The sequence below is a fragment of the Telmatherina bonti genome (genome assembly GCF_933228915.1).
Source record: "Telmatherina bonti genome assembly, chromosome: 19".
Taxonomy (NCBI): domain Eukaryota; kingdom Metazoa; phylum Chordata; class Actinopteri; order Atheriniformes; family Telmatherinidae; genus Telmatherina; species Telmatherina bonti.
In genome coordinates, this window is record NC_136617.1 from 18,827,381 (window position 1) to 18,842,314 (window position 14,934).

General features: G+C 41.8%; 1 protein-coding gene across 1 annotated transcript in view; it reads left to right on the forward strand.

The window, feature by feature from the left end:
* Positions 1-942: 942 nt before the first annotated feature.
* Positions 943-14,934, forward strand: part of tshz1 (teashirt zinc finger homeobox 1) — a gene marked incomplete at its 3' end in the record, with an annotated part of 28,164 nt that continues 14,172 nt past the window's right edge. Inside the window, exon 1 of the mRNA XM_079258425.1 lies at positions 943-1,083. Coding sequence (XP_079114551.1) covers positions 1,044-1,083 — 40 coding nt within the window. The 5' untranslated portion in view covers positions 943-1,043. The remainder of the gene's footprint in view (positions 1,084-14,934) is intronic.

Consider the following 14,934-nt stretch of genomic DNA (forward strand, 5'->3'; position numbering starts at 1 on the left):
TCTGACTGTCAGGGTGACGCTTGTGGAGGGGTGGAGTAAAGGAGAGGCCGGAAAGGCAGCTGGATGTGTCTGTCTATCAGTGGGAGCTGTCTGAACGCACCGCGCATCACCAATGTGCGCACATTTCACTGCGGAGAAAACCCGCGGACGCTCCCGATCGCGTTTATTAATGTAATTATTACTTCTCTGCACCAAACTGTGATAAATCCAAGAAAAACAACAGGAAAACAGCAACAAGAAGGATCGCGAGTGAGTGTTTGCTCCTCAGCGGACGGGCCTGCTCGGTGTCTTTTGTGATGAGTTTCAGAGAAAATATCAAGTCTCCGTGTTGACAGTCGGAAGGTAAGCGTTTCTTTAAGTGTTTCACTCTCCGGATGTGAGCTGATTTGCTGAAGGATTGTAAAACAGTCGCACTTGAGTGATTGACAGACACCCAGTCTGTTTAACGTGTCACTATTTCTCCTCTTTTTCTCCCTTTTTTCCCTCAGATTTCTTCCTTGTAGCGGAGCTTGGAGAGACCGGGAAACTGGCACCTGGGCGGACGGAGAGAAACACTACATCGCCGTTTTTACTTGACATGGATCTTGCCCGTTTTCTTTACTTTTTATCCATATAAGAGGTATTTAACAATCGAGCGAGAGGTGGAAAGAGTTTTATTTTTTATGGAAACGCGGTTAAAGGACTGGCAGCTCTCCATATCTCTGCCCCAGAGACTGAAACCGAAGCTTTTTTTTCACCACATCAGCCTGACTGAGTTTTCCTCATCGGAAGAAGTTAACGGACGAGCCTATTTTTTCCCTCCAAATTCTCTAATCATTAAAAAAAAAGACGCATAAAGAATAAACCGTCCCTTCTTCGCCCTGCTAGGGATCTACACTTTATTCATATCATCCCACTTGAAGAGCAGAGGAAGCCCTGCTCGCTTGGCTTCACCCCCTTCACCCCACACACCCATCCCGTCCGTCGTTACACCGCTTTCCTCTCCAGCTCGTCCGCTTTTTTGATCTCTGCATGAAAAGTCCAGCGGAAAGTCCTGCAGCAGCATGCCGAGGAGAAAGCAGCAAGCGCCGCGGCGGTCATCAGGTAAGCCCCGACTCTGAAAACAAACACACACACACACACACCCCGCCGCCACAGCCTTCTTTTTAGGGCTACACACACACACACAAACCCAGGACCCCCTTAACGCATGTAAGACAAGTTTACACAGCAGCTGACAGGCCTGATGTAGCACGATCTAATACCAGCAGCGGGACTTCTGGGAGACTGTAGACTTTTGTCAATGTTTTGTAACAATAAACTCCCCCACACAGGAGTAAACAACCTGTACGTATAGATTCCTACACCCACACAGCCTTAATCAAGTCTCAGTCGTTCTTGAGAGGATGTTGTTTCATTTATGCATCTTTTCCTCAGAGCCAACTTTTTCCCTGTGAGACCTCAATGCTCATAGCTGCTCTCAACTTTTCTGGATCAGCAGTCCAAGATCTCCAAACCACAAAAAAAAAAAAAAAAAAAAAAAAAAAAAAAAAAAAAAAAAAGAAGCTCATTTTATCTGGTTTTAACAGGCATTTGATGTTTGAAAACAGGAAAAAAAGAAAGAAAGGGAAAAGTGGCATATTTTCAGCTTGTGTTCCACTTAGGGATTGCCGTCCTTGATTTGATGCTTGATTGATCGCCTGTCATGCGACTGCCTTTGATCTATTCATTCCTGATCAACGTCAGTAGATCGTTCACTGCAGAGACACGCATGCGTCAGGCGGATGGACTCCCTCCAAAGCTGAAAAAGAGAAGAAAAAAAAAACTTTTGTGCTCCCACCAAGGAAGTAAAGAAAAGACAAATTGAAAGAAAAGTTCCTCAAGCGGGATAAATACTCTGTGATTAATACCCAAGGAGGGGGAAGAGGGAACAAAGGAGGAGGAGGAGGTGGTGGTGGGGTTTTGAGAGGGTGGTGATGCATGGAGAGATCACACACAGATCATCCTCCAACTCTGCAGGGTAAACAGAGGAATCTGTGGTCACTTTGTTTTAACCCAACCTCAGTGTTCAGGAGCAGGAAGTGGCGTAAATCTTTAAGACTATTATGGGAATAAATCGAGCGAAATCACTAACAATTTTGCTCAGAGAGAGATTGTAGGTTAAAAAAAAAAAAAAAAAATCCAGCAACGTTGTCCCGTTAACTGTTAGTGATGAACTTTTTGGAGCTGAACAGCGTATAGCTACACTACATGCCTTCTGTGGGCATTTTAAAGACCTTAAAAAAACAAGTGAAATAAAATGAAGCACACATTCATGTTTTCTGTAATCCACAAAACCTCTTAAAAAGTTCACGCAAGCAACATTTTTCTGTGTTAACAGACGTTCTTTTGCATGTCACAAATGAAATGGGAGCAGACTCGTCTGGCCTACATGTTGTCGCCACTAGACGTGAAGAGTTCAGCAAGAGAATCGCATGTTTGCCTGAATCCATTTGATGTCCCTGGGAGATGTGTGTGTGTGTGTGTGTGTGTGTGTGTGTGTGTGTGTGTGTGTGTGCGTGTGCCTTTGCTAGTGTGTGTGATTGACACGCGTTTCCAAATGACGAGAGAGACGAGCCTTTGAAGTTCATGCGGTAATGACCAAAGCCGAATAAAACAGCTGTAGAATGTTAAGCAGGCGGTGGAAATGTGAGGTTAAGCAGACTTAATCAAGGTTGTGACGGGAGGACTTTGAACTCGGTGGGGCTGTAATTTCTAATTGACGTGAGGCTTTAGTGATGGATGGAGAGAAACTTGTTTGAAGAACAAGGCTGCTTGCTGAAAATGAATAGTGTCGGTTAATGTTTCTGCCACTATTTTTTTTCCCCCTTCCTTTGCTTTCCTGCGTTTCTACCCACTTGAGGTCATTTGGCTTCTCTCTGAGGTGCCCCCCCCCCCCCCCCCCCCCCCCCCCCCCCCCCCCCCCCATTATTCCGGCTCAGCTTTTAAATATATTGATCTGATTGTCTGTTTTTCTGACAGACACATACATCACAGGCAGTGAGGGTCAATCCCAACTTGGCAGGCTTTGTCTCTACATTATTTCCAGTGCCTGACATATGGTCAATCCAAAAAGTTTAACACCTCCACTGATTGTGAGGTGAGTGTGTGTGATTGCTTCCACACCTTTAAAATGCTGGCTTTTTTTTATTTTTTTTATTTTACAGTGCATTAGCAGATATTTCCACAACCCAGATTTGTCACTTTGGAGTTGCACTAAAACCAAATATTGGCATATGCTCCTCAGAGAGAGAGAGAGAGAGAGAGGGGTGTGTGTGTGTGTGTGTGTGTGTGGGGGGGGGGGGGGGGGGGGGGGGGGGGGGTTCAATAGCTCTTTGTGTGCCATTTCAAATGGGCTCTGTTTCCTCAGTCACAGTGATGATTTTAGAGCCTGTAATGGCGCTGTACCCTATCTACTTTATGACCAGTGACAATACATCAGTGTTCTTTCATTTGGAACCGCATTACTGCATCTGTTAGTTTTGGCAGTTGGGTTCAGTGCAGTGAAATCTGAGCAGCAGAGACTTTTGCTGCAGTCATTTGTCGTCATTTTCTCTTCCTTTTGTCCTCCTTACGGAACTGCTGTTGTGTTGATGTATTTCCCTAAGTTATTTAATGACGCAAACAATAAGCGAATATCAAAGTGACAATAATAACAAACGAGGCGATTACAGCCAGATTAATCTGGCAGGATTAGATCAGCTGCGTCTTGTCTGGTGTATTGCATATTTTACGTTACTGTAAAAATCCTTAAAGACAGAAAAGCAGTGGGGGTGTTCGTGCGGTGCCGGTGTGGCTTTCTTGCCTTCGCGTATAAGCAGGCAAGTAAGCAACGGAATGATGTGATAATTGATTAATGGCGTGATTTACATATCGCTAACAATTCTGATAATCGATTAAGCTGTTAGTTGTGCATAAAATCCCCACCGCTGAGCAGATTTGGCTCCTCAGAAGTGGGGAAGTGCTGTAATGTCTTGTTTGATATGGTGGAAAAACAGGCCTCGATGGCCTGTTGCTATGGGTTTTTTTACTTCTTTTTTTAAAAAGCATATTATAGATTAATTGATATATCTTTCTTTCTAGAAAGCGCTGCACTCCATCTCCCACTGCTCTAATAAATACAGGATCTACTCTCTAACCAAAGCATTCATACTTTTATCGTAACTGCAGCGATCACAGAGTCACATTATGCAGATTGCAGCAATATCATGTTAAAATATGGCATCGTTCTGTATTATAGCAGGATAATAAGTAATTACTGCAGTTTAATTAGTAGATGGGAGATACTGGCATACACAAAGCAGCCATAAGTCTGTATTTTCCTACTTTCTGAGGTCACAGCTCTGACTGCTGCTAGAAAATGAGTGGCTGCACGTCTGCTCTTGCTTTTAGTTTGCTAACTGCAATATCTTAAATCAAACACTCTGACTCCAAGTAATGAATCTGTCAATTAATCACTCCACATGTCGCCATGATTACTGGCTGACACTGCTTTGGAGTTTGTTCCATGAGAGTTAAAAAAGGTTTTTGCTTCAGTTTTATGACATCTCCTGTGCAACACTCATCTGTGCTGACTGAGGAGGAGGTAGATCAGTTTACAGTCGGATGGAGGAGGACACAGATCTGCATACTGTTGCATTTTACTGAGGGTTTAGCAGGTTTCTTGTCACTCTTCAACGCGAACTTATAGAAAATCCTTCTCGATCAGTGTATCATTGTTCTGATGAGGTGACCCGCTGATCCACTCTCTGACTTGGCCATGTGGAAATAGAGTTTTCCTTTGTTTGCTGTCTAAAGAGAGATGTTGGATGAACGATGTGGTTTGACCAAGTTCAGCACTCCAAATAAAATCACATCACTTGAGTTAAAGTCGTAATCTACAGATGCCATGCTTTACCCTATTAGCATGGGCTAGCAGCTGATTTCTGTACGTGGCTAAACTGGACACATTAAGTCAGCGTTTGTCCACGCTGAAGCCACAATGAGCGGATTAAACACGACGCACAGACACAGCTTCGCCTCCTGAGCATCTTCACTGACATCGACGGCTGCCTTCTTCTCTCCCAAACCGCCACTAACGCCGCCTCTGAAGGAGTCTCTTAATTACGACTCAGGGCGGGGCATTTCCTTTTTCTTTTTTTTTTCTCTGACGGCATCGTTAGTTGGGGTCCCTAATTATCCAGGTAGCTGACAGATCAGCGACGGGTCCACAGATTACTGCTGACAAATTCAGCAAGGTGTCAGGTCTGCAAGCTGCAAGCTTGATGAAATCAGCTCAGCATCACCCACTTCTCCTGTGCCCACCTCAGTCTTTTTCAGTGTAAACTCAGCAGTAGAGGTTTCTAACTGTGGCACATGGCATTTGGAAACGTGTAATTCAGCTTAAGTAGCCACGCAGTTTGCAGCAGAGGTGCCTTTTAATAGTTCACCGCGGATGAGGCCTTGAAAGACGCTTTTGATACGTTCTCTCTGATCTCTCTGCTAACAGCTCGCCGGTTTGTTTGACAGAACAGGAACAAAGTTCCAAGCCAAGCAGCGTTAATACATTTTGTTGTTGTTATTTGGCATTGTGTTCCTCGGCAGGAATTTAGCTCACGGCACATGTCAAGTAAGAAGCGAGCGCGAAAGATGACTATTAGAGGGTTGTGTTAGTTTTATCAGGATGCTTCTGATAAAGAATTTAATGACATTTGTCAGGATGTGAAGCAGCGCTGTGAGGGAAGAAAAAAATATTATTTGAAGTGAAAAATGTAGACGACAACCGAGCATGTTTGTGTGTTTACGTGTGTGTGTGTGAGAGTGTGTGTGCCACTGTGTATCTCAGAGCAAAATGACGATTTTTGGTGCATGTCTATGTGGCCATGAAACATTTAGATCCCGCGATAATGTGGTGTGTGTAAAGTGTCATTAACAGGTGACATTGACTGAAGGAGTTGTTGGATTTATATTCGCTACAGCTCACACTCCGCTACACCCGTAGTTTCATTTGCATGTGCTGTCGGAACCGGTAGGCCTTCAGGAAATCAAACACATACTAATGTGCGCACACGCACGCACGCAAAACTCCACTCGCTGTCCTCATCGTCGTGGAGGTTAAGTGACAAATGAAGATCGATGACTGCTCTCATGGAAAAGAGAGGGTCGAATTGGAAATATGTGGGAATTAGACGCGCCAGCCGAGTGGAGATGTAAAGGCATGCGGTGCTGCAGGCGCGAGGTAAAACTATCCCTGAGCTTAATGAGGTTTAGAGGAAGCCGGAAAAACCTGGGTTTTCGCTCAAGCACAACGCAAGAAGGCTTGAGAAGGAGAGCAAAAAGAAAACAAGGTCATTTTTACAGGAATAAAACTCAACAGCATTCCTACCGAAATACATCCTGCACCCGTGTTTGATCTGCTCAGATGCCGTTTCAAAGCAGCTGCAGAACAAGGTCCACAATGTAAAGTGGATATAAGTACAACCGCTGCAGCGGGAGTCGAGACACCAGTTGCTGAATACTCAGGAACATGGAGGGAAAGTTTTCCTGCTGATGGAGTGAAAAATGAGACAGTTAATTGAAAGATGAAGAATGAACAAACAGACAGATTGAGATTATGACATATTAACACACAAAATGAATGTGTTCTGCACAAACACGCGGCTTTCGCTTAGCATGTTGTCAGCAACCATGCTTGATAATCAGGTGCGAATATGAAAATATGTCATAAACAAAGACCAGGGTGGTATTTATTCATACTTTGTTTTATTCCCACCACCGATCCTGAAGATATTCAGATTATCAGCGTGTGTAACAAAGAGAAGCAGCAAATCTCATTACGTAAAATGAAAAACACAGTTTTCCTCAGTTTTGACAAACATCAAGACTCTAGTTAACGATTTCTGTCATCTTTAAAAACTAAGTTTCAGGCTTCAGAAACATGAACCCTTGAACAAAAGGTGTGTATTTTGTAACGTTCTCACCGTTTCTAAAGGCTTGAGCAAAGCAGCAAAAAGGCTGCGAGCTTTGAGACATCCAAAGCGGGCCAGCTGCATTTGCTTTTTCTTCACAAACATTAAACACAGTCAGTCTCTCAGTAAATTTAAGATTTAGTCTGTAGCAGTTGGGATAAATGTGGAGGGAGTATAAAGAAGAAGAGAAAAAGAGAGACACCTGGCTAGTTGTGATTTAAGGCAAGACAATGGGAGGTCCAGGGTGCGCTCGGAGGCCAATATGTCCTCAGGGGCGCAACCGTCTACCTCAGCTGTACGACTCTGTACACATTGTGTATCTGTTTCATTGTTTTCCCTGTTTTTTTCCATCTTTGGCATGAAGCATTCTGCATACTCTTAGTACAAATGCATATATTTTTCCTTAAATGATTGACCGTGTGCACCAGGTGGCCACTGTCTCTCTTTTTTTTTTCATAGTTTTTAAAAATTTCTCTACTTGCTGCCTTATAAATGGTGGAGAATGGTGAAGTTTTTCCATTCAGTTTGGACGGAAACGTGGCTGAAACCATTCACAAGCAAGTCATCACAAACAGCGATGTTATGACTGAGTTGCCACCGGATGCCCTGCACTGTTTGGCCTTGAAGTCGCGCTGCTTCTGTTAACTGGTCTCAAACATCTGGCGTGCAGCCGGGTGGGTGCGAGTCTGTGTGGGTGAGGTGAAGAACACAACAGAGTGGGAGAAAGAGGGACCGTGAAGAAAAGGTATTAAAAGTGACAGATGAACAAGACTTGGGGAGACGTTCCCCTGCAGCAGCTGTGACTGCTGCCATTCCTCTGACAGGTGTCAATTAAGAATTACTGCAGAGGCCCTGTAGTGATTTTTTTTTTTTTCCCCCGTGCAGCTGCCTGTCTATGCGCCTTTTTGAGAAATAGCACTTTACCCTTGTCATTGCGTTTGCGCTTTGCCACAGTCGCCCCAGAAAATGACTGCATGGCGGGCACTCAAATCAATAACCAGTGTATTAGCAATTATTTTGCCCATTGATTTATACTGGGGCAGTGACTCCCAATGTTGCGTTATTAGCTGCTGATTATATGTGACTGTGCTGTGCATGAAATGCATACTCTTGCTCTGCTGTTGCCAGGTAGACGTCGTGTAACCTTACAAGTTGAACCAAGTTCACATGTAGGGAGGCACAAAGACAGTCAAGTCCTGACATTGTCTCAGGAAATCTCTTGATAATTAAGAGTTTAATGCAACCATACTTCTATTTTTAGATTATATATTCTTGCCACGGTTGCCTGATTTTCTAAAACCAGTTTAAACAGCAGCCTATTTGCATGGATTTTATTAAAAGTTGGTGGAAAGATCGAGCATGAGATTGAGGTTTGAATGTGATGGACCCCTCCGTCATGAAAACGAGTGATGGAGTTTCCTTTTGCCCTCACACCTCAAAAGAGAGTTGTATGTAGAACATGCTGCCCTAAAACTGGGGAGGACCGTTACAGTATATCAAAAGAGGATAGGTACTTGTTTTTATGACACCACCATTGATAAAAGCCGGTCTCAGCATATCCAAACGACAGTCGTTGCAAGTGGGCAAAAGTCAGGGGGCGGAAATTTCTATCCCCCAGGGAGTGTTTAGCTGATAGTGTGGGCTGAGATGCAATGAATATCATTTTTTGGACACTAGTTTACTGCAGATAAGCCATCTGGGAATGGATACAGTTAACAGATGACACTATGTCCTTGAGAGCGGGCGCCGGGGAAGGTTATGCTGCAGACCAGTGCAGTGCCATCTCTCCTCCTTTTACCTCTTCATCTCGATCTTGCACTCCCTCTGTCTCTACCTCCCGCTGCTCGTTTTTTAAAGGGGATTACTGGCCTCCTCTTTCCCCCCCTGTAAGCCTTTTCTCATCTTCCTATCTGTCATCAATCTCTATCTTACAGACTCAATTCTACCCTACCCTGTTCATATTTTCTTTCATCTTCCTCCCTGTCTCTCACCCTCATCTATCGTTCTCTCACCGGATGCTCAAGAGGCAGTGAACTGGTTACAAGAACATGAACCCAACATCTGAAAAGGAGAGTGTAATACTCTCCTCTTTCAGGCCTACTGGCCTTGTTCTCATATTTCAAGATTCCCTTTTTTTTCTCAAATATTCTTGATTTCAGCAACCTCCTGCAGTCACACTTCTGAGTCATGAAAATCTAAAAGGGCACATAGCAGTGACGCCTTATGTCATGCTCTTTGAAGTTTGAACACATGACTGTCACATATTTTCCAAGAGCCATCTCCATTCCCGTTGAGCAGACAGTTTGTCCGTACAGTACGCGACACAGGGAAAGAATCAAAGCGTAATCTGTTAGTGTGGCTTCGTTCAGTTTGGTCTGGTGCTTCAGTTTGAAAGACACCCATTGACCTCGGTTTGCTTGGGGTTGCGTAGTGTAATCACTTAAACATCATCAGCCTCAGTGCGCTGCTTGATGGGCAGTTGAAAGGGGATATAATGTTTCGGGATCAGTTCAACAACACCACATGTTGCCCCTGAAAATTCCTCCCAAATCTTTCCAGAGCCGCTGCGCTGTCTGAGACAGTGACAGTCGCAGGGGGGGCTATAAGCTCAGCTCCGTCCCTCTAAGTCGTCTGTCTCTGAGAGAACTGCAGGAGGTCTCTTGTACACCGTCCTCTCTCAGCATGTTTCTTTCATCACTCAATCCCTCAACCGTCTGTCCGGCACACTGGCTGGACGTCCACCTGAGCATCTGTTTCTGATCACCTGTCCCTGTTTGTATGATGACCCTGTCGTCTCTCTCTGATCCATCTGCGTCATGTTTGCCTCTTCACAAAACTCCCCGATGACAGGACTCTACTTCTTCAAACAATGAATAATGTTTGTGTCTCCATTGACACTATAGACTGGTGTAACTGCAACAGAATGACCAATGTCACGTCTGCTTTAAACAAATGAAGAAGTTTTTCAAAAAGTGCTGATTCCTGGATTTGATCCTTATGGTTTTTTAGACAAGTCAGGGCAGGTTTATTTGTAAAGCACATTCCATGTACAGGAGTTTTCAAAGTGCTTCACATAAGATAATAAAAATAATACAAGAGAATTAAAGAAATTAAATAGTCACAGAAAACCCTAAAATAAAGAGGAAAAACAACAAAATTAATACTGAGAGGTTACGTGTAATACAGACGTCAGCAGGAAATGCATCATCATCATAATTACTGTAAAAGTCATCATCAACATCACTGTCAATGTTCATATACAAGAAAATATATTGAAAAGAAAACGATCCCATTTGAAAGTAGTGGAAAACAGAGAGGTTTTAAAATCTGATTTGAAGGAACGGTGGTTTAGAGCAGACTTCTGGTTTTCTGCTAGTTTGTCCCAGATTAGGAGCATAAAAACTAAATGGTGATTCTCATCCTTTAACTTGGGATGGAAAGGCCACTTGACCCAGGATAAGTGTTAGTGGCTCATATGGCATCATCTGATATATTTTGGAGCAGAAGCATTCATTACCTTATGCACTAGTAGCTAAATTTAGAAAAACAAGTTCTTTCGTGCAGAAGAAGCTTTTAAAGAGATCTGAGAACTGGAGTTCTGGAGTCTTTTGCATGACACTTATCTTTATTTTCAGCTTTGCAACTTTACTAAAGTCCCGTCATCACCCAAGACTGCCAGAAAACTATTTTTACTGTTAAGCTAATTAGCTGCTTTGTATGGCGTAAGAGATTTTTTTAATTTGACTTTGAGATTTTTCATCTAACTCTAAAAATCATTAAGATGAATTCAGCTATCCAAAAGTTTTAAAAGTAGCTTCAGGTATTAAAATCCCAGGAATTAAAAAGCATTAATCTATTGCTATGTCATTTGGTGATTGGAGAAGACCTTCGCATGTATTGCCTGCCATGTCAGTCTGTCCCACGTAGCTTACCATGACCAAGTATGAATTAGGAATTATTATTATTATTATTATTATTATTATTATTATTATTATTATTATTATTATGTCATGATTTCTATGATTTTCCAGCTCTATATAATCACACACCTCTGGCTGACCCTCCTCTTCACCTGTGTTTACAGCTTATCAGTGGGTTTACACTTAACTCGTTTATTGTATTGTCTGTAATGACTAGTTTCATCCCTTTACTAACATTACCGTCCACCTTACCATAAACATATGCTTTAGATTAGGGAAGGTCTGTGTAATATTTCATCGTGTAATATTTCATATATCAAATAGCTGAATAATTATAGTATATTTGCAGTTCATGCATAATTTTAAAATCTGCACATTGCCACTTCCGTCTTGTTCATGTGTTTAAATGAATCATTTCTTAGTGTATTTAACTTCCATTTGATTTTTCTTTATTAAATTGTTTTGCTTCTCCATCTTCCACTTCATTTCCTTTTTGTTATGCCTCACACTTGTCTCGCAGGCTTTACTTTAAAAGTTGTTCAGTATAGCCACTATTAGATTTCAGATTGTGAACATTAAACAGTGAGCCCAAGTAAATTGATAATAGATACCAGAACACACAAGTAATGACTCCGAACTAAAATAAGGCAGCCATCTTAATTATTGTTAATCTGTCGTGTTTTAAGCTTATTTACCAAATTTCATTTAGATTTGGAAAATCAAATTATGATGCCACAGTTTGAATGGTGTCCTAAGATTTGAAATTATTTGTGCTACTAAATCTCAGAAAGTGGTGAAATTTTATTCATCAGGACTTGAAAAAGTGGACCCATAAAATTCATCGAGGGTCCAAAAGCCAACACAGTTGCAGCTGTGAGTGGTATTTGCATTTGATAGTGTTTTTTTTTTTTTTTTTTTAATATTTCACAGAGTTGTTATGTTCCATAGTGCAAGAACTAAAAACAGGATCAGTCATCAAGGTCATATGAGTTTAACCTCCTCTGTTATTCATGATCTAAATAGCATACACACTGATGTATGAGCAAGGCAACATGATGTTCAGCCTGTTTCTAATCAAAAAGAGAAACAAATCTGTGCAGCTGCTTGATTTTTCCCAGGCTTAAAAAATCATCAAATAAAACAATGGCTTGTTTTTGTCAGCTTAGTCAAAGTTATAAAAAAAAAAAAAAAAAAAAAAAAAAAGCAGCTGTAGGGTGGATTGGTTTGTTCCAGGCTTTGTTTAAAAAAAAAAAATCTCTTTATCAGTGTGAGAAACACTAGCTGTAACTCGCCTGAGACTAGCTTATCTGTCAAAATGTGCACTGACAAAATCACATAGGTTTCAGTAAACGACTGCAGCTACTGTAGAAATAATGTTAATTAAAAATAATATTTGACGGGGGAATAAAGATGTGTTTTCAGTAGAGCTCTTTGGGCACGTCAGGAATGTTTAATTAAACTTCATCAAACTAAACAAGATCAAGGAGCAGACTGGTTTGCGCTGATTAACATCACGTTTATCACGTTCAGTCAATCAACCTATCGCATTGTTAGATTTACTCTTCCTCTCAGCACATGAAGTCATCCAAGCAGAAGTGAAAACAGGCTGAATTAACAGGATTTATGTTTTGATTTGAGAAAATAATGCAACCATATAGAAGCCCTCTTGTACCTGCAGATTTTACACATTGTATCAGAACAACTAAACTAAATGCACCAGAAATGTGTTTTTAAAGCAATAATAGTGCAATTTAAAAATGTTTTTCATTAGCTTCAGATTGAACAGGGTTAAATAAAGTTCCAGGGAGATATCTTGGGAGGAAGGTTATACTTCTGGGTGGAGCTAGCGGAACTGGAATATTTCTGAAAGGTAAATATTTCCTGCATCTTACTTCCACTTATCTGTCTCTATTATCTCACATATATCTTTAACAGTGGATAAAAGCTTTTTGGAATAGTTCATTCAAAAAAAGAAAACATACAATTCCAGTGATTCATGCTTGCTTTAGTCATACTTGCCGTGCATTGTGAGCTGTGGTCAGATGAGCTTGACCATGAATGGGGGGAGACTCATTCAAACTCTCCCAAAAAAACTCAGCCAAAAAGCACAATAAAATTGTTTCTGTTTCATAACAGCCACGGTGTAAGGTACAAATAATCAATAATACTGTTTCTGGTTTTATGACAGCTATGGTTTAAGGTACAAATGAATAAAAATTGGAAATGCAAGCAAACCACACTTCCTAGTTCATTTTTCAGTGTTAACTGTAGGGGGAAAAAAGGTTTTGCGCTGAAGAGGACTTGACTAACCTAGACCTTAGAAGAAATGCAAAAGATTAAAACTGTCATTTAAAACAGCAATCTTGCAAGGATTATCCTCAAATGCATGACATTATCTTGCATTCTTTCTGCATAAAATCAAGCTAAAAGCTTAATTAGATAAATGTATCCAACACACCAAATACTAGAGAAGCCCTTTTCGGCCTCAGACTGAAGACCTAAACCTCAGATAGGTCCGTCTTCTAGGCTGCGCTCTTGCTAGCAACTGTAGCAGTGCTGCAAGGACACGTTCCCACTGGTTGGCAGCAATCTCTGACTTTGGTAGTCAGGATGAGCTATGCTGCCTTCTATGCTTCACTGAAAGGTGGTCATACAGGCAGGAACAGTTGTGACTACTGCGTTGGGAGCTTAGCATTTAGGGTAAGCTGTCATTTCATTTTTCTTTGCTTAACAGGATCAAATCTAGCTGTTGTATTTTTTTTTCTTTTCAGCCTAATTCACCAGAAAGGTTTTTAACTACCTTGTTTAAAGTTCATTTAGGAGTTTTCCACTGAATTATGCATCACGTAGCCCTTCTAGCAGTGCATATGCTGCAATATTGCTAATAGTAATGCTTAATAACATTTTAATAGCTGTTTTTAACCAAATACAGGAATGTTTTAATCCATCTGAGCTCAGAGGAAATGATAGAAAAATTAAATGCTGCTGGATGTTTTTGTCTTGCAGTGGTTGATTGTAGCTGTGCTGTTGATGCACTAAAATCCTGCAGCCTTCCTCTGGTTATTTGGGATCAATTATGTACAGAGGAGCTGAGTGTCTACAAGACCGGGGCCAGAGAGCCAGACAGGACCAAGCAAAGCACCATTGTGTGTGCAAGAAAAGAAGCAAAAGAAGGATGGGGCATAAGAGGGTGAAAAAATGAGAAGAAAGGAAGACTGACAGCAGACAAAAAAGAAGGGAGCAATGAGGGGAGCCAAGGGAGGGAGGGATGAGGGAGTGGAAAAAGAGGAGGCAAAGCAACAGAGGAGTGAAAGAGAAATGACTTGAGGGGTTGAGGGAAGGGGAGAGAGGTGAATAAAGCGGGAGTGAAAAGTATCAAGGCAGTGAAGAAGAGAAAACAGAGTGAAAGCAGTTGGAAAGCAGAGGAGAGAGAAAGAGGGGAGGATGTCACCCATGGCTGCCACTCATCACTCACAGCTTAATGATGCTGTTTTTTTTCTCCCTTCTCTCATTTCTTCTCTGTGGGAGAGACGAGTGTGTGTGTGTGTGTATGTGTGTGTGTGTTGGGGGGGATTCGGCCCGCACCCAATCAAACGGGGTCATACAGAGTTCACAACCTCCAGGTGGGACCGTCCTCCACCGAGCCAGTGTTTGTGTGTGGCTGCTTGGTAAATGGTCTCTGGAACAGGAGGCGAATTAGAAAGAGTTTTAGGAGTTTAGAATAAAGCTTATTATAGTTGAGATGAAGGTAGAAAGAAAAGAGAAAGACAGAGAGAAAGCAGGCCAGAATGAAATGCTTCGTACTGCTCTGAGTTCATGCAGATTTTCATACTTGACAGCCCTGTAAATATAGCTGAGGTTTTGTTTTGCTATCCTGTCAGCTTCTCGGTATGCTTAAGGTTCAAATACTTTGATAAAAGTGTGTGTTAATGTAGTTACATGTTTGAGTGAATATGGGCATGTATGCTTGCGACTGAAACTTCTTCTACTCTTTTGCATCCGTATGCGACTGGCTTGAGTTTTGTTTCATTTTATGTGTCTGTGTGTGT